At 38.7% G+C, this 26,716-nt stretch overlaps 1 protein-coding gene across 1 annotated transcript in view; it reads left to right on the top strand.

Moving 5' to 3' along the window:
• Positions 1 to 26,716, top strand: part of LOC113417445 (gamma-aminobutyric acid receptor subunit beta-1-like) — a 121,915-nt gene that overhangs the window by 73,063 nt on the left and 22,136 nt on the right. The window contains exon 3 of the mRNA XM_026675846.2: positions 9,925 to 10,145. Coding sequence (XP_026531631.2) covers positions 9,925 to 10,145 — 221 coding nt within the window. The remainder of the gene's footprint in view (positions 1 to 9,924; positions 10,146 to 26,716) is intronic.

Genomic DNA, 26,716 nt, shown 5'->3' with positions numbered 1-26,716 from the left:
TTTGGACCAAGATGGGCTGCCTGTAGTTTAAGATCAACCCTATCTGTGTGGCATGCTTACCCAGCACTACATCAGTTTTTCTATTCAAATAGAAAATACTCTGGTATGGCTGCCCATCTTGAAAACACATATTTTCTCACTGATTTGGCCTTGATGATTGATGTGTTAACTGAAATATCTCTTCTTTCTAATGCATTGCAAGCAAGAAACATAGACATTATGAAGGCTGAAAAACTTGTGATAAGATCAATTAGATCATTTGAAATGCTTATAAAGGAAAAGGGTGCATATAAAAAAGGTTGATGAATTAATTACTTCAGAAACCTTTAAAAATATAAATTTTATACAAAATCATCGATTTGTGCGACTTCCTCATGAAAAACTTATACAAAGCATTATAACTAATTTGAAGAAAAGATTGGTGGATTGCGAAATTTAAAAACAGGCTGCCAATTTAAAGACATTGATCAATTAAAATTTCTAAATTATTTGGAGCCAGATTATTGGAACATTGAAGAAGTGGTGGTTCCATGGAGAGCAGCTGAAGAACAATTGGTTGCATTTGGTGAAATTTTCAATTATGAAATCAGGATTAATGATTATCATGATTTCATAGGAAATGTATTAAAAGTTCCAGAAAAATATACAATTCCTTGCAGCATTAAAAAGGCTAGAGATATTATTAAAACTATTGCAGTAAGTTCAGCAGAGGCGGAAAGGGGCATCTCACAGATGAACATAATATGTTCAGAGGGTAGAAGTCACCTCACAGTTTCCAATATTACAAACCTCCTGACCATCAGTCTAATTGGCTTACCTCTGCAAGAATGGGACCCTGTTCCTATAGTAAAGAAGTGGTTACAGGCACATCACACAGCTGATGATGCTCATGTTAAACACAAGAAAACTGTAACTTGGGACAATAATAGAAAAGCAATTTGGCAGTACTTTAAATAAGTTTTATTGTTTTTTGTAAAGTTTTGTTATGTCATAGTTTTTGATTAATATTTTAAAATGTTGTAACAATATAGTTTTGTGTACCTTTTTATTATTTAAGCATTAAAGACATGACATAATAAACTACCTTTTGTTTGGTATATCTTTTTTAATACTTAGTCATTAGGGCAAAGAAGTGATGTTGAGTTGGCCTCGCTCAGCCCTCTGCAGCTCTCCCCATAGCTCCCCAGGCCTTGACCAGCCCTCCTTGTAGCTGCCCAGCCCTTGCCTTGCCCTCCCTGTAGCTCCTCATAGCTGCCCGGGCCTCGCCCTGCCCTCTCCAGGGCTCCCCAGGCCTTGGAAACTGGCAAAAAACACTTGCTAAGCAACTGACCATTAAGCAAGGACCTGGTCATTAAGCGAGGACCACTTACATTTGGTTTACCAGGCACATGACCACCTGGCCATGCCCACCCCAGTCACATGGCCACCAAGCCACACCCACAAATTAGGCCATGCCCACAGAACCAGTTATTAAGAAATTTGAATCCCACCCCTGACCAGGGGGTCCTTGAACCACTGTCTCAGGGTTAGCATGAAGTTGTCAAAATGGCATAGCCCTTCAACAGCATCATGGTGCCAGAACATGATCCATTCAGCTGCTTCTCCCTCTAAGGCTCTGGTAACACAGCACACTCTGGCCATATCATTTGGGAGGTCTAGCCCATATTTGTCTATGAAGTCCCAAACTGGAGTGAGGAAGAACACCAGTTGCTTCATCTCACTATTGAACTTTAACTCTAGCCCTGCTGACAAGCAGCCATCTCCTGCTACTGGGGTGGCCACTGCCAGCAGTGCTACAGGGGCAGGCGGTGTTGGGATGAGGCAACTGACTTCAGTCTCCAGTCAGCCACCAGGAACTCCCTCTCAACTCATGCTGCTCAGTCTTGCTACAACTGCCTCTCTGCCTTCCATCTTTGCATAGCCTCCACTGGAGACAGATAGGGTTGCACAATCCCCATGATGGGGTAGCTCTCTGGGTGGATTGATAATGTTGTTCTGGCTTAATGTCAGACATGCCTCTGCTTGGACTCCTAAGTAGAAATGATCCTTGTCTCCATTTGTTGCAAAAAGAACAGTTTTAGTAGAAGTCAAGTGAATTGCAGTAAATCAAAGCCAGAATTAAAGGGTTGCGTGAGAAGGTTCCCCAGTTAATTTTCCTGTATTTCTTCACTGTTATTTTCCTATTGTCCAGTCACATTCAAAGGAATTGTTTTACTAATGTTCCCTGCATCGGTGGGCTAGATGGTGAGCAACTGCATTCCCCTCCCCATTTCTGGTTTGGGACGATGAGCCGAGCAAGATGAGTAATTTCAATTTTCCTCTTCCCACCAGCTCCCTCCCTCCATAATCTATGGCAGGCCGCCTTATTGGACTCAGGGTGCACCCACTGTTTAATCAGCCCAACCCTGGTAGGAAAATTGAGGATTAATGTAAGAAAGCTGAAAACCCTCGTCGCTTTTTGCTAACTATATGGGTCAGAAGCAGGGTGGGGAGCCAGCTTCTTTTGTTACCAAGCCTCTACAAATAGGCATCGGGAGTTTCAAAGAAATCCTTACATTTATAGTGGCACCTGGCATGGAATGGCTGTTAGCCTTGCGCCTTGCATGGCTGAAAAAATGGAACCCCAAAATTAATTGGAAGCAAGGCACCATAAAATTTCAGATGCATGTGACTTTTGCCAAGGATCCACATAAAGAAACTGATGGGGCAGAGCACCGAGAAACAGCAATGCCTGGTTACGTAATGCCAAACCAGGGCATACTCAAAGAATACAAAGACTTGGCTGAGATTTTTAGCGAAAAAGCCACTGACGAGCTCCTCCCCCCCCACCGCTCCACTGACTGTGCAATAGAAATCCTACCCAGCACCAAACTCCCTAAACCCAAGATGTATAGCATGTCCCCAAGGGAATTGGAAGAACTGAGGGCATTCATTGAGAAAAACCTAGCAAGGGGTTTCATTGAGCCAGCCCAACCAAAAATCGCAGCCCCAGTCATTTAGAGAGAGAAAAAAGATGGCTCAAAATGTCTCTGTGTGGATTTTAGAAATTTAAATACAATCAGTGTGAACATGTACTCTCTCCCCCTTATGAAAGATATGATAGCACACCTTGCTAAAGGGAATTTTTTCTCAAAGCTGGACTTAAGGGAGGCTTAGTATCGAATCAGAATTAAGGAGGGAGACAAGTGGAAAATGACATTTAACCACCCCCTTGGGTCCTACCAATTCAAAGTGCTCCCATTTGGGCTACACAGTGTTTATGGAATTAATAAATGAAGTGCTACATGAGCATTTGTATAAGGGAGTCCTGGTTTACCTGATCGACATTTTAATACATACCAATATACTGTATATACAATATATACAAAGCAGAACATGTAAAACTGATCCAGGCTGTTTTAAACAAATTCCACTCCACAAAACTTTATGCTAAACTTTCTAAATGTGAATTCCACCAAGAAAAAATTGACTATTTGGGGTACTGCGTTTCACACCAGGGCATAGAGATGGACCCCCAAAAAGTGCAGGCTGTACTTGATTGGGAACCACCACCACCACCCCCATGTAAGCAACTACAAAGCTTCTTGGGATTCACCAATTTTTACCACCAATTTATCCCCACTTTTGCTCAGATTGCCCTCCCCATTAACAACCTATTAAAAATGAAGGGGGATGGCAACCCAAAACCGAAACAGCCTTGGAACTGGACAATGGAATGCCAAGCTGCATTTGAAAAACTTTTAACGGCTGTTTTCAGCAGAGCCAAATTTAAAGCACCCAGACACAGAGAAACCATTCACCATACAAGCAGCTGCCAGTGATGTAGCAGTAGGGGCGATCCTGCTTCAGAAAAATCAGCAAGACCAACTACAATTATGCACTTACACATCCAAAAAGTTGAATGAGACTGAGAAAAGGCAGGCCATTTGGGAGAAAGAAGCTTATGCTGTTTGGTGGGTGCTTTTAACCTGGAGGCATGACCTAAAGGGGAGTAAAATCCTTTTCGAAGTCTGGACTGATCACAAAAATCTAGAAGCCCTCAAGACTGCAAGGAGACTCTTCCCAAAACAAGTACGATGGGCTCAGTACTTTAAATGATTTGATTTTACTATCAAATATCTCCCCGGGGTGGGGTGGGGGAATTTTCTGGCAGATGCACTATCTAGAAAACCACAATATAATAGTGCGAAGCCAGACATAATCAAGCCCATAGTACAAAACAATCAACTGGCCATTAAAGTAATCACCAGATCCCAGGCAAAACAGGAAACGTTGATGGACATTGACACCACTCAAACTTTTAAACAAGCATTGGCCACCAATGAATGGTTTGTGAGACACACATCCAGCTGTTTAATGAAAGACGACTTTGCTTGGGTGGAAGGGAAGTTGTATGTTCCAGCTAGCCAAAGACTGCGCTTAATGGCAAGGTGCCATGACTCCAAATTTAACTGGACACTTTAGATTTGTGAAAACTTTACACCTAATTAAAAGACAATTTTGGTGACCATCACTAAAAAAAAGGACATAGAGAGCTATGTAGCTAGCTGCCTCATTTGTGCAGCAGCAAAGACATTCAGGGGAAACCCCAGGAAACTTACAGAAGGCAGCCGAACCTTCAGCACCCTGGAGATAAATTTCTATGGACTTTATTGTAGAACTGTCAGAAAGTGTGGGGAATACTGTTATTGGAGTCATGACAGACCTGTTTTCAAAACAGGCACATTTTATACCCTGCCAAAAGATCCCAACTGCCAAAAGTCTAGCCAAATTATTCTTAATACACATTTATCGTCTTCATGGAGCTCCGCAAAGTATCACCTCTGACAGAGGGGTCCAATTCACCTCCAAATTTTGGAGGGCATTTTTGAGCTTACTTGGCACTGCCCAGGGCTTGAGCTCATTGCATCACATGTGCACTAATGGTCAAACTGAGATAACTAACACAGTCCTAGAACAATATCTAAGATGTTTTATTAATTATCAACGGGATAACTGGACTGAATTTCTGCCTTTTGCTGAAGTTGCATTCAATAACTCTGTATACACAAGTATTGTCTTTACCCCTTTTTAGAGTTGCCACAGGCCAAGATTTCATCCCCATGCCTGAATTACCCACAGAAAATCCCACCACCCCCTCACTTAAGGAGTGGATGGATGCTTTGTAAAACACATGGCCAGTAGTTAGGTTTGCATTAAAGGAAGCTAGAGAGGCTTTTAAAACTCAGGCTGACAAGAAAAGAATAGAACCCAAACCTTTCCATATTGGAGATAGACTATACTTATCTACTAAATTCCAGCAATCCTTACAACTATCAAAAAAATTAGGCCCAAAGTTCATTGGACCTTTCCCTATCACTAGGATCATCAATCCAGTGACAGTAAAACTACGCCAGAGGTGGTATTCATCCGGTTCGCACCTAATCGTGAGAACTGGTAGAGATAATTTGGCGTGGGTTGCTGAACAGGTAGCGACTTCTGGCTCGCCACGCCCCCAAACTGGTTCCTGGTCACATCTTGCTCACTTGCCCCACCCTATGCTCACCCTGCCCAGTCACTCTTCACTCCACACTGGGTCCTTGTGGCTTAACCTGCTTTCCCACATGGTGCCTAGCCCTATGTCCCAACTGAGCAGCTCTGATCTTCCTGCTGAAAGGTAAGCCTGCGAGTCGCACTAGCCCCCCCCCCAGCGTCCCCGAAGCTTGCCTTCCCCTTCCCTACCATCCCCCGAGCTTGCCAAGGGCCTCCCCATCGTTCCCAGGCTCGTTTGGCTCACTTCGTTGCTGGCACGCCCTAGCTAGCTTGTGTGTGTGAGTGTGTGTGTGTGTGTGCGCGCGCACGCATGTGTGTGTGTGTGCGTGCATGAGAGAGAGAGAGAGGGCTGGAGTGGGGGGGGGGCACCACCCATTTCGTCCTTTTCCCCCACCCGCTGCTGACTGAAGATCGTCCCAGACCAGTCAGGGGTGTGTGTGTGTGTGTGTGTGTGTGCGCGCACGCGTGCAACAATGCTATCATGTTTCCCCCTAGTTCTTCTTCCCTCTGCTGGTAGATGCTTCTTTTCTTCTTTTCAGGAAAAATATTACGGTTCCTTTCCCTACAAACTATGGAAATTCGATGGTAAAAAAAAAAAACACAGGATGATGGCTTTATCTTTGTGAGTGTGTTTGTATTTCTGCATTTGTATGCATGTGAAAGAAAAAGAATAGGAAGGGAGAGAAAGAGAGAAAACTGTGCTATTATTTTTAATTGTTTCTCTTAGCTGTTTTCCTGGAATCTGTAGATATGAAGCAACAAACGGAATGGTTTATAGTAGTTTATTTTCTACGTACAGTAAATCAGCAAGGACGGTAGACCTGAACAAGGTTAGTGCTGGAAGCAACTGCCTTCCAGCGCAATTTATCCCCTTACTCCACCCACCCACCCGTTTCTATCTCTGCCCACAAGGAAACATTTTGTACATGTGTATATCTTTTCTGTATGACATCCACAATACAACCCCAACACATAAGAAATTTGTAATATGTGCTTGGTATCTTTATCTACTTTATCTCATAGGATTCAGGGCTTGAACAAAATCAGTTTTCTATGGACTGGGTTATAATATTTAGGTTTACCTGAAGATGAAGCTAGAAGTCAAGCCAATTTTCAAACCAGTGTGCACCACTGCCCTTAAAGTTCACAAAATAAGTACAATAAGAAAGTGGGTAAGTGATTATTTACAACAAGACAAAGTAAACAATACATTTTTCCCTTGAATTAAGATTAATAATAAGTAATGAACATGTCTGGATCAATAGATTTATCAAAATGGGGGTGTTTAAGGGATTGCATTTGCCATTAACTTGGTCTTCACTTCCTAATTGTGAAATGTCAGGGTACTAAAGTATGGGGACATTGAGGACTCCCATGTTTAAGTCAATCTCAGTATGGAAATTCACTGGCAGGGGTGGATTCAAATTTTTTAACAACCGGTTCTGTGGATGTGGCTTAGTTGGTGGGCGTGGCTTGCTGGCCATGTGTTGTGGTTCGCCGGCAGCAGGTGCGGACGGCAGAGGTCTCTGACAGCAAGGACAAAAGGGAACCAGTCAGGGAGTCTGACGAGGACTCGGATGAGGGTCCTGCATCTGATGCAGGGATGGGGCCAGGACTATCGGAGAATGCGGTGCTTCCTTCGGAGCTTTTGGAGTCTGGCAACAGTGAAGCAGAGGACCCCGTGGAGCCTGTGTCCAGTGCATGTGTATGCAGGGATGCTTGAAGGAGAGAACAGCTGAAGCAGCAAGGGTGACTCAGGAGTAAGGCTGGAAGGTGATGGACCCTCCCATAAGGGATAAAAACCAGCCCTCGGGGATGTGTTCTTTGCAGGAAGCAAATAAGCTCTTTAGACTCTGAGTCCTCGTTGAAGCCCTGCTAACTTCGGTTTGTTTTTGAAACTTCTGTCAGTGGATATTTAATCAGTAATTAGTCTTCTGTTCTTGGTAGCCTTCTGCAACCTTGAAAGGGCTTGCTTTTGATATTGGACAATTATTTTTAAATGACTCTTGGCTGGGAATGCAAAGAATTTTTAAAAGGTTTGCTTTTATACACAGTTTGTGTTTGTTTAATTTGAACAAGGCTTGGGTCAGAACATCATATGACTTGGTGGACGTGGCTTGGTGGTCATGTGCCTGGCTGGACATGGCCAACTCAACCTCCCATCGAGGGGTGCTTCTCCTCACCTGGCCTCTCATGACCGTGGGGATACTGTAACAGTTAAGTGTGAAAAACAGTCATGTCACTTTTTTCAGTGCCATTGTAACTTTGAATGGTCACTAAATGAACTGTTGTAAGTCAAGGATTACCTGTACAAAAATACAAAAAGCTTCTTTGCTTGCTAAAAGCTGCCTTACATACCAATCATTAGATTAAAAATACTTGCAAGCCAGAGTTACAAATCAGGCAGGGTGCCAGAGCACCTTGAGGAATTAAAATAGTTAAAATGCAATGATAACTATTAGCAGCCAACTCTTGCTCATAAAGTGAAACCCTTTAGCAGAGAGGTCATTTAAGCTCTCTAGAAAGGGCACACCCAGGAGAAGCAATCCTTAGATCCATTTGCACCACTTAAAGACACCAGCTGGTCTCACTCACCTCACAAGGTATCCTAAGGAAAGCATCCAGATTTAAGGAAAGATCACATGCCCCCAGAAAGGCAGTAAAAAATCAGTGCCAAGCTTGCATCCTGCCTCTTGGAAGTACACCCCAAAAGGACAGTGCCAGGAACCACTAAAGCAGTGAAGGAAGACCCCCCCCACCCGCTCCCCAGATAGAAAAAGAAACCATGAGGCAGGAAAAAATTCAAACACAATACAAATAATTAAATCACAACAGTAGCTGTTGCTTGTTAAACCAATTACCAGAACAAATAGACACAGGAATCAGCCAGATTTCTCAACCCAGTTTCTTTTCAGGAACAGAGATTAACCTTTTTCCTTCCAAACAAAGCTGAATAGGGAAAATTATCCCATCAATAAAAAAAGGATTAAATGTCACCAAGCACAGAATTAAACTTCACCAAAAACCAGTTTTAGACCAAAACTCAGAAAGGGTATGTAAACTAACATTTGAATGTCAATCTTTCTAGCTAGCCAAGAAGCCTTGCTGAATGTCACTTATCTTGGTTCCTTGTCATTAAAAGCTTCTTTCCGGCAGCTCTGCTTCATTATTCAATTATTTCTTCAAAGTGCTAACTCCAACAGGGGAGTATTTCCTCCCAACAGCAGTGTAAAAAAATAACCCTTCCCCTTTAATAAAGTCAAGCTGTGAGGTTTCCAAATGAAATTGCTACACATATGTCAATTTCAGGCTCCACACAAGCAAAGTACCAGCAAAGGAGAGGGAAAAAAAACTACAGAGAAGCTCCGGAGACAGGAAATCTAGTCCTGCCAAGAATGTAATAAGGGTTAACAGACAGGCAGTTTCTGTAAGCAACACCAGAATGTTTCCTTCCTGCCTTCCTTACAGGATTGGGCCAGTAAAGTGGAAAAAAAACAAAAGGATCAACTTCTTTGGTCTTTTTAGTTGTCAATTTCTTCTAACAACCAGTTCTCCGAACTGCTTAGAAAGTTAACAACTGGTTCTAGCGAATAGGTGCGAACTGGTAGAATCCCACCCCTGTTCACTGGGCGAATTGAATCTGTTATTTTGTCTCAATCCAAGCTCCATCAAAAGGGAGAGAGTGCAGTGAACAGGGGTGGGCTGCTACCAGTTCATACCAGTTCTGGCAAACCAGATGTTAATTTTACATCCGATTCCACTGAACCAATAGTTGCAACCACTGGCTGGCCCTGCCCACCCCTCCCCTCCCAGGAGTCTCCACACAGCCCATTTTGGATCCCAGGTAAGTGCGGGGCCCAAGCGGAGGCTCATGGAGAGCAAAAACTCGAGGAGGCTCCAGAAGGCTAGAAATGGGCCTGTTTCCAGCCTCCAGAGAGCCTCCGGAGTCCGGGGAGGGGTGAAACAGGCCTCCTGGAGGCTTGAGGAAAGCCTCCATAGCCCAGGGAGTGGGGAAATGGGCCTCCTTGAGGTGCCAGAAGGGTGGAAATGGGCCCATTTCCAGCCTTTGGAGAGCCTCTGGAGCTCGAGGAGGTGATTTTTGCCCTCCTGGAGGTTCGAGGAAAGTCTCCGGAGCCCAGGGAGGGCAAAACAGCCCCCGCTCAACATGTGCAGGAGGCTGAATAGGCCACCCCCACCATAGCCATGTCCACCCAGCAACCAGGCACAGAATTGGTTGCTAATTTTTTTTGAAGCCCACCCCTGGCAGTGAATATTATCTTGAGTTGTTGGAAGAAATTCAGGATATAAATCCTGATGTTATATAGTGATTATAAAATCAAATCTTAATAACAGTTATAATATTAATTGCTATTTTTTATTTTTTTTTCCTAGGACTATACACTAACTATGTATCTCCAGCAAACCTGGAGGGATAAAAGATTATCCTACTCTGGCATACCTTTGAATCTAACTTTAGATAACAGAGTGGCTGATTATCTCTGGGTTCCAGACACATACTTCCCGAATGACAAGAAATCCTTTGTTCATGGAGTTACTGTGAAAAATCGAATGATTAGGCTACATCCAGATGGAACTGTTCTTTATGGTTTGCGGTATGTTACATTTCATATTATTTTGAAACTGCTTTTGGAAATGATTTTTTTTTTGTAAGGACTGGCCCGCAGCATGAATTTTCAGACAGACACAAACCCCACCACCACTTTTCTTTCAATCTGTTCAAGATTTTACCCAGGCATGAAATTTTGCCTAATTTACAGATAGTCCTCAACTTACAACCACAATTGGGACCAGAGTTTTGGTCACTAAGTGATGAAGCATTAAGCAAGATTGAAAATAAATAAAGACAAGACAAAGATTCTACTTAAAAATCTTAGATACACAAAAAAGAGTGTTGATGGAAAGAATTGATATACAGAATTGTATAAGAAAGAATTGATATGATGGAAATAATTGATATTGATATGATATTCAAAAAAGTGAAGTACTTAGGAATACAGCTAACAGCAAAATGTGCAAATTAAATTAAACAAATTAAACTAGATTTGGAGAAATGGAAAGATTTGCAATTGTCATTAACAGGAAGAATAACTACTATAAAAATGAATATTTTACCAAGACTACTATATTTATTCCAAACAATTCCAATAAAAATATTTTGAAGAACTAAATAAAATTACATTAAGGTATATCTGGCTAGGGAAAAAAGCGAGAATAGGCTTGAAAATGTTACAAGACTCCAAAAAAAAAAAAAAAAGAGCGGACTTTGGGCTGCCAGATTGGGAATTGTACTACTAGGCCTCGGTACTTACATGGGTGAAAGAATGGATCAATTTGAGGCATAAAAGACTATTAACATTAGAAGGACATGAGCTTCCACTAGGTTAGCATGATTTTTATGGTATGGGAAGAATAAGATACATAGTTATTTGCATTGTTATCAGTATGGCTTAAAATTAAATTAAATTAAAATACCAATCTGGCTTTCCACAATGGAAGCATTGATACATCCTAATGTTATTAATATGGGAAAAATTGTAAGATATAAAGATATTTTGAATGAAAAGGGGGAATTAAAAACCAAGCAGGAATTTAGAAATAAAGAGATGGACATTGCATGGTGGCCACAAATGCAGATACAATCTCGATATGAGAAAGATGCCAAAATGTATGGTTTAATAAAGAATTAACAGAATTGGACCTGTGGAACTGTTTGCCACCAGAAGCTCTGGGTGCTCCAACACTGGAGGTTTTTAAGAAAAGAGTGAACAGCCATTTCTCTGAAATGGGGGTTCCCCCCAAGGTCCCCTCTAAGTGTTATTCTGTTATTCTGACATCTTTCCCTGGACCTCTACTCAGAGTTTGGCATCCTCTGTTTTCCTGCCTGAATAGGAAAGGTTGGACTAGAAGACCTTCAAAGTCCCTTTCAACTCTATTAAACACACATGTATAAATACATGTGTACTATAGACATTGAATTATAGACTCTGGACTATATACATTGAATGCATGTATTGTAAACCCTGAAAAATACCTGGGCAAAAGAAAGGCAGTAAAATCCCTCTAGGTGTAGGGACAGTGTAAAATATTAATATATGATAAATAATGGAACAATTAAAAATAATAGCACAGAGTTTTCTCTCTCTGCCCCTCTTCCTTCTTTTCTTTTCTTTTCTTTTCTTTTCTTTTCTTTTCTTTTCTTTTCTTTTCTTTCTTTCTTTCTTTCTTTCTTTCTTTCTTTCTTTCTTTCTTTCTTTCTTCCGATTTCTTTTTCTTTCTTTCTTCTTCCTTTCTCTTTCTCTCCCTTCCTTCCTTCCTTTCTTGCTATCTTTCTTTCTCTCCCTTCCTCTTTCTTTCTTTCTTTCTTTCTTTCTTTCTTTCTTTCTTTCTTTCTTTCTTTCTTTCTTTCTTTCTTTCTTTCTTTCTTCTTTCTCTTTCTTGCTCTTTCTCTTCCCTTCCTCTTTCTTTCTGTTTCTCTCTTTCTTTCTCTCCCTTTTTATTTTATTATCTTTCCCAGTTCTTTCTCTTCACTTCTGCTGTCTCCAGGTACTGCCACACCTACTATTCAGATTTTTTTGTCTTTCTTATTGACAATTGTTAAGTCTGGGGTGTTATGTGGTGTCTGTTTGAATTCTAAAGTCCCAGACAATTTATCTTCTACATTTTCTATGGCTTTTTCTATTTTTTGGTCCCACCAGTTCTTGCTTGCAGGCAAATGATATTTCTTGCAGATTTTCCAGTGCACCATTGTTGCTATTTTGTAATGACATCGTTTGTGGTCACTCTGTGTAATATTGCAGCAGCTTGCCAGGTGGACCACTGTTTCTTCAGCTACTTTGCATAGGCGGCACTTATTGGCTGTTGCTTTTCTTCAATTTTCCTGCTTTTAATCATTGCCAGGTCTTATTATTATCAGTTTTCCCTCCTATTTTTTTTAATGTACTGGTCATGTAGTGCTTTGTCTTACCATACCTCCATTCTGTTCTTACAATGTATGATTTTGGCAACTTGATCATGATGCTGTAGACAATCAGTTTGTGAGATTTTACTGCAACCACTGATAAGCAGCATTCACTGTTGTTACAAACATGTTGAATTTTTGCTTTCATGGAATTGGTCTGCAGACTTCTTCTTGGGCAACCAGAATGAAGCCTTCAGTTTCTTTCTTCAGTACCCCGATCTCAACTATCTCCATGTTAGCTGTGTATTGACCTTTGTTTCAATGTCCTTCACATATTGACTATGTATAGGCTTCTTTTTTTAGTTAGAAGCTTGATGCTCAATTGTTTCATTTCAATATTCTGCTTTCAGTCTCACTGTTTGCAAGAGGCGTCCCTTGTTCACATTTTTCACTCTTTTGCTTTTTTACATAGTCATTTTCCTGTTTTCCTCTTCCTCTTTTCCTTTTCTATGATGATGTTGATGATGATGTTATTAGTCTTCTAAATGCCACTATTTTCTATCTACTGCACCTATAATTAAAAATCGTTATCATCATCGTCGCTATCACCAAGAATCTACACAAATATAACAATCATAATTACCATATCATTGTAACCTTGTTTAGCTGATCTGAAGAAGAAAAAACAATAATCAATATTTTGGGTTTTTTCCTTATTCTTATCATTCCTATCATCAGTTTGCCAGTAGAAATTTTAAAAATATAACTCTATTATAAACCTAATTTACAATTTAATTGGTATATTAAACTGAGACATGGTTGTTAAGAGAATCACTGAAGTTGCTGAGTGAATCATGTGATTATCAAGCACATCTGGCTGGGAAGGTTGCAGTGGGCAGTCACATGACCCAGCATGCTGCAACCATCATAAATAAATGCCATGTGTTTCTTTGTTTGGGTTTGATAATTGGACTGTTGACATTAAACCAATTCTCTTAACTCAATGTAGCCTACTCGGATAACTCTGAGAGAGTTGTAAGTTATGATGTCCAGAATGGAGTGAAAAGCTAATGCCACAGTGAAGCCTAGATCGCTCCCTCCTTAGGGGGCACCAGCAGACACTTAAGTGGAAGCCGGAGCGCAGATTGTGGTAACCCAGTCCAAAATGAGAGCAGAGAGAAGACAGAATAGCCTTCGGTATGTGAGGAGATCATGACCAGATCCATTTGCCCTGACCCAAAAGTGCAGTGGCCAAGCAGAGTGGAGAAGGCAGCCAAATTGAAGCTCCCCTTGGTCCCTCCTGGAGTTGCCATGACTTGTGGGAACAAATGAAAGGCCCAAAAAGTGGACTTAAATATTGGAACCTGCTGGATTATAAAGGTTATAGATAAATGAAAGATCACAAGTACTGTAAAATTTAATGTGAAATCTAAACTTTTTATTGATATATTGAATAAGTTTTGCTATATTGGACAACATATAAAGTTGTGTTAAGCCCTGCTAAACTGAGACTAACCTTCAGATGACCCCAACTGTTAACTCCAACTGTTTTTGAGGAAAACTTAGAATTCATATTTGGGCGGGGTTTTCAAGTATTATGATTGGTTAAGGTCTTGTGGGCCCAGAGTGTAAAATTACAGGCTTTTGCCTGCTGTTCCCCAGTTCCAGTTTAGACTCAATAAATGTTGTTGTATTATGCTGTTCCTTGCCTACTGAAGCCTACTACACAACAGTGGCAATGAGGGTGGGATGCTGCAGAGGAGAGAGCTGCTGCTAACCAAAAGACTGAATCACTGGGCATCAGACCGGGTGAAAGCCTTTGTGGGACCACGCTCCCTGCCCTGCCTGCAAGTACGACACACTGGAGCCATAAACGTACCTGAGGGATCTGTCTCCAGGTCTCCTAAGTGCAGCCCAAGTCCAACCACAGTAGTACAGGCATTAACCAGCACCACAGGCCTTCTCAAAATGGCTAAATTGGGAATACTTAATGAGCTCAATATTACACACACAGAACAATGGAGCTCATACGTCTCCTGAGTAGACAACTATCTGCGGGCTAACCAGGTTACAGGTGACAGCCTCAACGCAACAACCCTGCTATGTGTCTGCGGACAGGTCACGTTTGATATTGCTAAAAACTTGATAGCACCAGCAAGCGTAGAGACAGTGGCCTACGCAGACCTCAAGAAAAAAATTAAGAGAACATTTTGAGCCTAAACTCTCAGTCATAGCCCAGCGCCATGCATTCGAGCAACGTGAACAATGGTCCGGGGAATCTGCAGCAGAGTTTGTGGCAGCCTTTCACCAAGCTTCATGCCAATGCAAGTTCCCTGATCTGGAAGACCATCTCAGAGACAGACTCATTTGCGGCCTGCGTAATCGCAAATTACAGCAGTGCCTATTCGCCATGGAAAAACTGACTTTCCAAATAAAACAATATCTAGAAAAAGCAGAATTACCTACAGTACCAGACACAGTTAAAGCAGCATTAGAAGCAAGAATAACAATGATGGAATTAACAGAAGCTATCAAAAAACAAAAGAATGGCAAAACACCAGGTCCAGATAGTCTACCAGCAGTTGTACAAAAGTTTACAAAACTCTTTGAGCAACGTAATGTTGGAAGTATTTAATGAACACTTCCAATGAAAGTACTAAATTCTTGGATGGAAGCATATATTACTGTCATACCAAAAGAAGATTCAGATTTACAGCAGAAAAAAAAAATTACAGACCCATATCGTTATTGAATGAGGATTATAAAATATTTGCATCAACAATAGCAAAAAGACTAAAGAGATTTTTAAATCAATTTATACATACAGATCAAAATGGCTTTTTAACCTAAGAGACAAATTAAAGACAACTTGAGAATAATCTTTTTTTTAAAAAGTTATTTGTTTTTATAACAAAAACCACAAATAAAATCATCTTTCAATTATACAGTGTGTCGGTTGGGTACATATATCTTGTGCATATAATAATATTGGTATTTCTTATTCAGTTTACATTCATATTATATTATAGTCAACATTATATATCATTATTACATTGTCATTAAGTTTTTATTTCAATTTCAAACTATCCTTAAAGGCAAATCCCAAATCTTACTAAATTTTATTCATATTAAAGCTTATTCAAAAATAATCAATTTTAGTATATCATTATTAATACAATATCCTTTAATTTCTTACTCTATTTTCTAGCCATCCATAAAATAACTCCCAAAAAACATGAGAATAATCTTGAACACACTGGAATACTATGAAGCACACCCAGAGAAGCAAATGGTGTTGATTTTCCTTGATGCACAGAAGGCGTTTGATAATGTGAACCAGCACTTTATGTTAACACAACTAAAAGAAGTGGACTTTGGGAGAGATTCATAAAGATGATTAAGGCAATAAACAAACTGCTAAGGTGATGGTAAATGGAGACATGACTGAAAAGGTTAATATTAAGAAGGGTACAAGACAGGGGTGTCACTTGTCACCATTGTTATTTGTATTGATACTAGAAGTATTAAAAATAAATATTAGACAAGATAAGGAGATAAAAGGTATGGAAATAAAAAAGGAAGAATATAAATTACAGATGATTTAGTTTTTATTTTAGAAGATCCACAAGAGACTGGACCCAAGTTAATAAAAAAAATAGAAGAGTATGGGGAAATAGCAGGATTAAAAATAAATAGAGAAAAAAACTAAGACCTTTGAAAAACATCACAGAAAAACAAAAAAAGAATTAATGGAAAGATTAGATATTCAGATCACTAAAAAGTAAAATATTTAGGGGTACAATTAACAGCAAGATGTGTAACAATTAAGGAAGATAACTATTACAAATTGATACCACAAATTAATGTGGATTTGGAAAAATGGAAAAATTTGCAATTATCATTAATAGGAAGAATAGCTACAATTAAGACTGCCAAGATTGTTGTAGTTGTTCCAAGTAATTCTGATAAAATTGGAAAAAAATATTTTGAGGATCTTAATAAAATAATAGTAAAATTTATTTGGCAGGGGGAAAAAGCAAGAATTAACTTTAAAATGTTACAGGATATAAGAACTAGAGGTGGTTTTGGTCTACCAAACTGGGAATTATATTAGCAGGCTGCAGTGTTAACATGGATGAAAGAGTGGATTGAGCTGAGAAACACAAGACAATTGACCTTGGAGGGACATGATCTGCAACTGTGATGACAAGCAAGCCTTCTTATGGTATGGGAAAAGTACGATACATGGTTACTTTCAAATAAGAAATGCTCACATAAGAAATGCTTTATTGTGATTCATTCCGGTTTGTCAAGCTTCGGAGGCGGCAGGAATTCGTGTTTGTGCGCAATCCCTGCTGCGCTCGCTGCCGGAGTGCCTTCGATCCAATTGGATTGGGAGGCTATAGTTATCCTGTAGGGATAACTGAAGAGAGGGGAGATCCGGGCAGGGGTCTGGGGATATCGCACCCTCCTTCCCCAGCCGGCTTAACTCCCTTTTCCAAAGGTGGTGGAGCGGCGGTCAGCAATGGCCGCCACAAAGAACCTCTCAGCCGGACAAGTTTTGTGCAGGAGGAAGTGAAGAAAGTGAAAGCTTTTGGCTGAACCGGGATGACAATCAACATCTGAATACCCTGGAACTTTGGCTCTTTAAGTGATATATTGTTTCCCAGAAGATCGTAAAGCTGTGGTGGAAAGTAAAAGGGAAAGCTTTTTTTTCCTCCTCACTCTCCTTCCCTACGGAGACATCAGATGGAAATTGGAAATACCCGCTTTGGCAGCAGAAGGTACTAACTTTGAAAATTAAAGCCAAGGGGACATTAGATTTCTAAACACTGACATTTAAAAATTAAAATCTTTTTGCTTTAAGTGGGAAGGAAGAGAGGTAAATGATTTATACCAAGGTTTGTTGAAGGAGATTGCTTGGAGTTTTATAAGATCAGAGATTAAATTGCAATAAAACTTCCAAAAAATACCTTGGAATTGTGTAATTGAATTCTACCCCAGGAAGAGAAAGTAGAAGAAAGTGCTAAATGAAACAGACTGTGCTGATTGTGCTGACTTTGATTGCTTGATGACTTTGGGACTTTTGTGAACTATCTTTTGAAAGACTAAGAAAACATTTGGATTGTTTAAAAAATTTTTCACAATGGTATCTGTTGAAGAACTGAAAATGCAATTTGAAAAGTTAAGAGAAGAGGAAGAAGAAGGCAAGGACTCCTTTGGATCTATCCTTCGCTTCTTAGAAATGGCGATTTCTACTTATCAGGAAATGCAACAAGAAAAAGACTGGGATGATGAAGAAGAAGCCATCTTTAATGGACATATGATTTTAAATGAGAAAGAAAAGGGTAAAAAGGAAAAGAAAATGGAGAATTTAAGTTCTAAAAAAACAACCAAGAAAGGGAAAAATAAGGTGAAAAATCGATATAATGTCAGAAAGCAACAGAAAAGAGGAATACAACAGAGTGGGGAGACTAAAAGACTGGAGATTGAGAGAGTGGGGGGTAAAAAGGCTAGATTTGACAAGGAAGGAAGGGAAAAAGTGAAGGGAAGTTATAAAGGCTTAAAACAAGATGCTAATAAACAGGTTTTTTTTCAGAGATAAAGGGTAAAACATAATCTAAAAAGAGATTCTGCAAAAGTACATAAGATTGTATTGTAGTATTTGTATTTGAAATAGAGTTAGAAAATTGGAATAACATATGTGTTAATAGAATATTGTAGGGAATGTGTAAAATGTCTAAGATTTAATTAATAGAGTTTAATTAATTAATTTGTTATGGAACATTATTTTTAATATTCTATAAGCTCATTATGTTTTATATTTTAAAATGTTATGTAGAATGTACTAAGCAGAATCAGAATAGAAACTATGTATTATTTTAAGTGTTAAATTTGGGGGAAAGATAGAAAGGTGTCATACTTCAACCAGTGATTACAGGAAAAAGTTTGTGTTAAAGAGAAAAGATAAATAGATAATTGAAAAAGAACGGACAAAAGATACAAGTATAATGATTTAAATTGAGATTAAATAAATAAAATAGAATTAAGAGAGTGAAAAGAGGGGAGAAGACATATGGAAAATATAGAATGTTAAATAAGATATGAAATAGTATATAAGGTGAGCATGAATTTGATTTATGTCTGTACGAAAAGTTATAACCCGGGGTTAAGCCGCTTTCTAAAAATAAGTTTTATGTTTTTATGTTATGTATTTTGTTTGCTTATGTTTGTTTATCGAGGATTAATGATGTTGGATAAGAACATATGAAACTAATAATACGAAATATTGTAATATGAAATACATGAAAGTAAAAGTTTAATGAATAAAATTGAACAGAAATAAAGGAAGAAACAGTGAGAAGTTGGAAAAGAGTAATAAGATATGAAGTTGAATATATAAGATGCATATTAAATTGTGTGTGGAAACGTGATAATTTAGAATTATGTTGTACTTAAATAAGATGTTTTATTTGTTTTGTTAAGCAGTTTTTAGAAAAGATGTTCTATGTTCTTATGTTTTATGTTTTGTTTGTCTGTGTATTGTCTTTGAAAATTAATAAAATTTATTTTTAAAAAAAGAAAGAAATGCTTTATTGTTAGTATGGGAGAAAATTAGAGATCACCACTATTTGAAGATACCAGTCTTGCTTTCGACAATAGAATACACAGGGGTGAGATTCAAAAATTGTAACAACCAGTTCTGTTGGCGTGGCTTAGTTGGTGGGCGTGGCTTGGTGGTCATGTTATTGGCTGGGTGTGGCCAACTCAATATCACTCACATCAAGGCACACATCTCCTCGCCTGGCCTCTCCTGACTGTGGGGATACTGCAACAGTCGTAAGTGTGAAAAGTCATAAGTCATCATTGTAACTTTAAATGGTCACTCCACACAAGCAAAATACCAGCAAAGGAAGGCGAAAAAACTCCAGAGAAGTTCCAGAGACAGGAAGTCTAGTCCTGCCAAGAACGTAAGAAGGGTTAACAGAGAGGCAGTTTCTGTAAGCAACACCAGAATGTTTCCTTCCTGCCTTCCTTAGAGGATTAGGCCAGTAATTTCTTCTAAAAACCGGTTCTCTGAACTGCTTAGAATGTTAACAACCGGTTCTAGAAAACAGGTGCGAACTGGTAGAATCCCACCCCTGCTTATACATCCAAATATAATTAATACGGGAAGTATTGTGAGATACAAAGATATTTTGAATGAGAAGGGTGAGCTCAAAACTAAGCAAGAATTGAATGAACAAGGGATCGAAATAGCTTGGCATTCACAACTGCAAATACAGTCTAGATATGAAAAAGATGTAAAGCTATATGGTTTTTACAAAAAGCTGACAGAATTGGATAAGATCTTAAGAGGGACTGATGAAAGATTGATTTAAAAAAACCTACTTATTGGGCATTATTTTTTAAATTATTTATTTAAGGTTTCAAGAATTTTTTTTAAAAAAGAAACAAGTTCTCACATTTTACAGCGTTGTCATAACAGTGTGCATATTCTTTAGTGACAATTCGGTTCATTTACTATAAAATATCGCTTGTTTACCAAGTCCTTACTTATTGTATTATTATTAAATTACCATATTTATTTATTTACATTGCTTTACATATATACATATTTACATACAAATACATCATGTATCCTGTTATTCTTTAGAGTTTCTTTGGTCATTTTCACTAAACATCTTTACTTCCCTTTTTTAGCCAATTATACTATATATTCCATATTATAAAAAAATCTTCTTCTTGCTTATTTTTTAATAGCATGGTTAATCTAATCATTTCTGCACATTGGTGAATATTGTTGATTACTGCCAAATCTGTGGGTACCGTTGTCAATTTCCAATTTTGGACAAAACCTATCCTTACAGCTATTATAATGTGTAGTATTAGATGCTGATGCTTCTTGTCCCATGTCAGTTCTGACATTCCCAGTAAGAAAGTCTCTGATTTAAACTTAATCTTTTATTCTATCAACTCTTCTAGCCACGCCTGGATCTTGAGCCAGTACTTTTGCTCTTGGGGACAAGTCCACCACATGTGAAAATATGTTCCCTCGCTATGGTGACACTTCCAACATTTAGCAGACAGGTTAAGAAACATTCTAGCTAATCTCGCTGGTGGAAGGTGCCAGTGATAAAACATTTTCTAGATATTAGTTTATAAAATAATTTGCCATATTCGTTCCCATTGTTCTATATCAACACTGTGGCCAAAATTTTTGGCCCATGTTATCATATTCTCCTTAACCGTTTCCTCTTCCATTTTAAATTCCAATAAGCAATTATACATTTTAGTAATCATCTTTTTTTTTTTGCCTCCTTGTAATATTTTATCTAATTCCTGAACAGTATTATAAAATCCAAATTGTTCCTTATCTTTTTTATATCTTGTTTGAACATAAGGCCACCACCCTATTTCAATTCCTTGTGTTTTTAATTGTGTCTGTATTTTTAGGTCACCTTCATCCGTTATAAGTTCCTTATATTTTATTGTTTTATTGAAATCCATAGCATTGGGATATATTAGTGCCTCCATTAGAGATAGCCAGAGAGGTATTTTCACATAATGGTTTCTTTTAATTTTTTCCCATACACGTATCAAGGCATTTCTTATCCAGTGTCTTTGGAGATTAGATTAGATTAGATTAGAATACTTTATTGGCCAAGTGTGATTGGACACACAAGGAATTTGTCTTGGTGTAAATACTCTCATGATACATAAAAGAAAAGATACATTTGTCAGGAGTCAAGAATCATAAGGTACGACACTTAATGATAGTCATAGGATACAATAAGCAATCAATCATGCTAGGAAATAGTCAATATAAATCGTAAGTATACAAGTGACAAAGTTACAGTCATACAGTCACAAGTGGGAGGGGTTGGGTGATAAGGAGTGATGACAAGATTAACAGTAATAGTAGTGCAGACTTTGTAATAGTTGAACAGAATTATTTGTTTAGCAGAGTGATGGCCTTTGGGAAAAAACTGTCCTTGTGTCTAGTTGTTCTGGTGTGCAATGCTCTATAGCATCGTTTTGAGGGTAGGAGTTGAAACAGTTTATGTCCAGGATGTGCGGGGTCTGTAAATATTTTCACAGCCCTCTTTTTGACTCGTGCAGTATACAGGTCCTTGATTGAAGGCAGGTTGGTAGTTGTTTTTTCTGCAGTCCTAATTATCCTCTGAAGTCTGTGTCTGTCTTGTTGGGTTGCAGAACCAAACCAGACAGTTATAGAGGTGCAGATGACAGACTCAATCATTCCTCTGTAGAACTGTATCAGCAGCTCCTTGGGCAGTTTGAGCTTCCTAAGCTGGTGCAGAAAGAACATTCTTCGTTGTGATTTTTTGATGACGTTTTTGATGTTAGTGTCCATTTTAGGTCATGTGATATAGTAGAACATAGAAATATGAAGGTCTCTATGTTGATATGGTGTAGTCAAGTATTGTAAGAGGTGGTAGTATGGGAGGGTTTCTTCTAAAGTCTACCACCATTTCTACGGTTTTGAGTGTGTTCAGTTCCAGATTGTTCCGGTTATACCACAAGGCAAGTTGTATAACCTCCTGTCTGTATGCGGATTCGTCGTTGTCTCGAATGAGACCAATCACTGTTGTGTCATCAGCAAACTTCAGTATTTTAACAGATGGATCGTTTGAGATGCAGTCATTGGTATATAGGGAGAAATGAAGTGGGGAAAGCACACAGCCTTGTGGGTGGGGCTGTGCTGATTGTACAAGTATCGGATGTGATTCTGCCTAGCTTCACCTGCTGCTTCCTGTCTGTTAGGAAGCTTATGATCCACTTACAAGTGTGTTCAGGTACTGCTAGTTGGTTTAATTTACTTAGAAGAGTGTCTGGAATGATGGTATTGAATGCTGAAAGTCTACAAAGAGGACCCTTGTGTAGGTATTTGGAGATTCAAGGTGTTGTAGGATGTAATGCAGAGCCATGTTAACAGCATCATCTGTCGATCTATTTGCTCGGTATGGAAACTGCATAGGATCTAACAGCGGATCCATGATGGTTTTCAGGTGGGACAGTACAAGCCTTTCAAAGATTTTCATAACTACAGATGTTAGAGCAACTGGTCTGTAATTGTGACATCTATTTTTCCCATCCCAAAGGAACGCGTGCCAGCTCAAGTGTAGATCGAAGCTTTCTATCGTCAGTATTCTTTTGTCTATCAAATTAATCCAATCTTTAATCCAAGTACTAACTGAAGCCTGATAGTATAACTCAAAGTCTGGGAGAGTCAATCCTCCCTTGCTTCTACTTTCCTGCATTAGTTTATACTTTACTCTTGCTTTTTTCTTTTGCCAGATAAATTTGGCAATTCTTTTGTTCAGGTCTTCGAAGAATTTTTTCCCTAGTTTGACTGGCATGGTTTGGAATAGATATAATAATTTTGGTAACACATTTCTTTTAATGGTCGCTATCCTTCCCATCCAAGAGAGTTGTAAGTTTGCCCATCTATCTAGGTCTTTCTGGATATGGTCTGTCAATTTATCATAGTTATCAGCCTTTATTGTGGAGCATTTCGCTGTGAGCCAAATTCCCAAATATTTTACTCTTTTTGTTATCTGGATCCCGAATTCCTTTGTCAGTTCCTCATTTTGCCTTTTAGTACAGTTTTTAGTTATTATCTTGGTCTTTTCTTTATTGATTTTGAGCCCTGCTACTTTGCCGAATGCCTCTATCTCTTGCAATAAGTTTTTGCTTGACTCTTTTGGGTCTTCCATTATGAAGACCATATCATCAGCGAATGCTTGCAATTTGTATGTTTCTTGTTTAATAGTCAATCCTTAAATATTTTGGTTTTTCCTTATCTGAGTCAACAATACCTCGACTGATAGTATATATAGTAATGGGGCAGAGGTGGTATTCAGCCGGTTCGCACCTATTCAGGCGAACTGGTAGCAACATCTGGCTGGCCATGCCCCCAACCTGGTCGCCTGGTTTCCACTCACTTGCTTGCCCCGCCCGCCCGATGCTTGCTCACTCCAGTTTAAAGGAGGACTGCTCCTCTGCCCTAGCCATGCATTTTCAAGCAGTCACTTGAAAACACATGGCTGTGGGTGGAGCAGCAGTCTGTTAACCTGCAAAACTGCTCCAAGGCTGGATTCTTCATGGACACTAGAAGTATCACTTCCCCTTGTGAGTAAAGTGTCTGGGGTGAAAGGGAATGAAGGCTGGAGGAGGGGGGGGAGGAAGTCCAGCCACTGAATGAGCTGCAAATGCATGTTCATTAACTTGCAAAACTTACCCAATGCTGGATTCATTTCCCCTTGTGAGTAAAGTGGCTGGAGTGAGAGGGAATGAAGGCTGACAGGGGTGTGTGTGTGAGAGAGAGAGAGAGAGAGAGAGAAGAAAAAAAGAAAGAACGAGAAAGAAAGAAGAAGAGAAAGAAAGAAAGAAAAAGAAAGAAAGAAAGAAAGAAAGAAAGAAAGAAAGAAAGAAAGAAAGAAAGAAAGAAAGAAAGAAAGAAAGAAAGAAAGAAAGAAAGAAAGAAGAAAGAAAGAAAGTGTGTGTGGTGTGTGTGTGTGAGAGAGAGAGAGACAGAGAGAGAGAAAGGAAGGGAGAGAAAGACAGAAAGAGACAAAGAAAGAGAAAGAAAGAAAAAGAAATAGGAAGGGAGAGAGAGAGAGACAGAGAAAACTCTGTGCTATTATTTTTAATTGTTCTATTATTTATCATGTGTTAATATTTTACACTGTCCCTACGCCTAGAGTGATTCTACTGCCTTTCTTTTGCCCAGGGCTACCACATATTTTTCAGGGTTTACATGCATTCAATGTCTATAATCCAGAGCCTAAATACATGTGTGTTTAAAGGGACTTAGGAGGTCTTCTAGTCCAAGCCCCTGCTCAGGCAGGAATACTGAGGATGCCGAACTCTGAGTAGAGGTCCTGGGAAAGGGGTCAGAATAACAGAATAACACTTAGAAGGGACTTTAGGGGGAACCCTGTACCATTTCAGAGAAATGGCTGTCCAGTCTTTAAAAATTTCCAGTGATTGAGCACCCAGAACTTCTAGGGACAAGCAGGTCCACTGGTTAATTGTTCTCACTGTCAGAAAGTTTCTCCTTAGTTCTAGGTTGCTTCTCTCTTTGTTCAGTTTCCATCCATTGCTTCTTGTTTGCCTCCTGGTGCTTTGGAAAATACATTCCCCCCCCCCTTTCTTTCTCCATTAATCACTACTTTTGCATTTTGTGTAGAATATATTGTTTTAATTAGTTCTATAATTTTTTTGCCAAATTTCATCCTAGATAGTTGTTCAATCAAAAATTGCCAATTTAAATTATCAAACGCCTTCTGGGTGTCGAAGAACATTAATGGCATCTGCTTATTAGAGTTAGTCTCATAATACTCTATTATTATTCTTGTATTTTTTATGTATCTATTTGGGAGAAACCCATTCTGATCTGGATGGATGATATCATTTAATATTTTTTTTTTAGTCTTTCAGACATTATTACCACTAAGATCTTACAATCAACATTCAGGAGTGAGATAGGTCTGTAGTTTTTGATTTGATGGGATCCATTTGTTCTTTAGGGATACGGGTTATCAAGGCTTCTGTCCATGTTTGGAGTATTTTAGCTCGATTTAAGGCCTCATTGTATAGCTCCACCAACAACTCCCCTATTATATCTTGGAATTCTTTATAAAATTCCACTGGTATTCCATCTGGTCCTGGAGTTTTGTTAGTTTTTTGTCTTCCAATTGCCTCTTTTACTTCTTTTAAGGTTATTCTAACATTGAACATATCCTGAGCAGTTTCCGTTATGATGGGTAGGTCCTTGCCCTCAAAATATTGTGTAATGTTCTCATCTGGGCTTTCTTCTTTTTTATATAAATTGGCAAAAAAAAGTGGGCTATTGTTTTCTTTTGGTCTGTTTGTGAGCATAATATTCCACTGTCATCCTGTAGGGGTATTATAATTTTTTTCTCCTGCTCTTTCTTTAATTTGTATGAGAGCCATCTCTCGGGCTTGTTCACATTCTCAAAATAATTTTGTTCAACTAGTTTCAGTTTCCGGGCCATTTCTTCTTGGAGGCTTAAATTTATTTCATGTTTGGTCAAACTTAATTCTTTTTTAATTAATTCGTTGCATGGGTCTTTTTGCAATTTAGCTTCCAAGTTTTCCAATTTCTCCAGTCTCGCAATCTGTTGATTTTTTCTGTCTTTGTTTTTTTTTTTTTGTTGCGAAAGCTATTGTCAGTCCCCTCAGATAGGCCTTTGTTGTATCCCACAAATTTTGGATTGTTGTATGTTCATTCATATTGATTTCAAGAAATATCTTCAGTTCCTTGTTTATCATTTGGGTGTATTCTTTGTCTCTCAGTAAGCTCTTATTAAAAGTCCATCTACCTATCTTTTTCTTTCCTCTCCAAATCAATGTAGTTGGATTGTGGTCAGCCCAGGTGTTTGGCGATATTTCCACTGTGTCTACTTTTTCTAGTAATTCCGAGTCCATCCATATCATATCAATCCTGGATCACGATTTGTGTGGGTTGGAAAAGAAGGTAAATTGTCTTTTAAATAAGTTTAATTCCCTCCAAGCATCTTTTAAGTTCATTTCTTGGGCTAATTGATCAAATGTTATTGGGAGTATTCTCCTATTTTTTATTATTTTTGCTACTTTTATAGTCCTTTTCTATACTTGGCACTGCATTATAGTCCCCTACTATGCAAATGTTAGTTAATTTGGTCTCTATGATTTTCTTGCAGAGCTTATGGTGAAATTCCTTTTGATTGGTATTTGGGGCATAAATTGCTACCAATAATATCTTTTTTTTTTGTTCTATTGTTATCTCTATAAGAAGTATCCTTCCATCATCATCATTATAAATTAATGTTGAATTTAGCCAATTCTTAACATACACCGCAACACCGCTCTTCTTTTGATTCATCAGGGCCAAATGTAATTTACCCAATTTGGGGACTTCTAATACATTTCCATATTGTTTCGAAATATGTACTTCTTGTAAACATGTGATATCTGCATTTTGCTTTACAAGTTTCTTAAACGTTTGCTTCCTTTAAGGTAACAAATTTAGTCCATTTATATTTAGAGATAGTAGGGTAATCCCTCTGTCCATTTTATTGTTGGTATTCTACAACTCTTGTTCACAGTTGTCCGCAGTCGGTTGTTTTCTTCCTCTTCTCGGTTCTTCTGTTCTCTTCTTTCCCTTTCTATTCCTTATCTTCTGATGTTATCTCCTCTTGGCTTCTACTCTCCATTTTTTCGTTGCTTTCTTGTTCT

The sequence above is a fragment of the Notechis scutatus genome, chromosome 4 (assembly GCF_049901735.1).
Source record: "Notechis scutatus isolate UNSWTSFEM ecotype Mainland chromosome 4, rNotScu1.2, whole genome shotgun sequence".
NCBI classification, from domain to species: Eukaryota; Metazoa; Chordata; class Lepidosauria; order Squamata; family Elapidae; genus Notechis; species Notechis scutatus.
The sequence above is the reverse complement of the archived record's forward strand: the minus strand, read 5'-3'. Positions and strand labels throughout refer to the sequence as shown.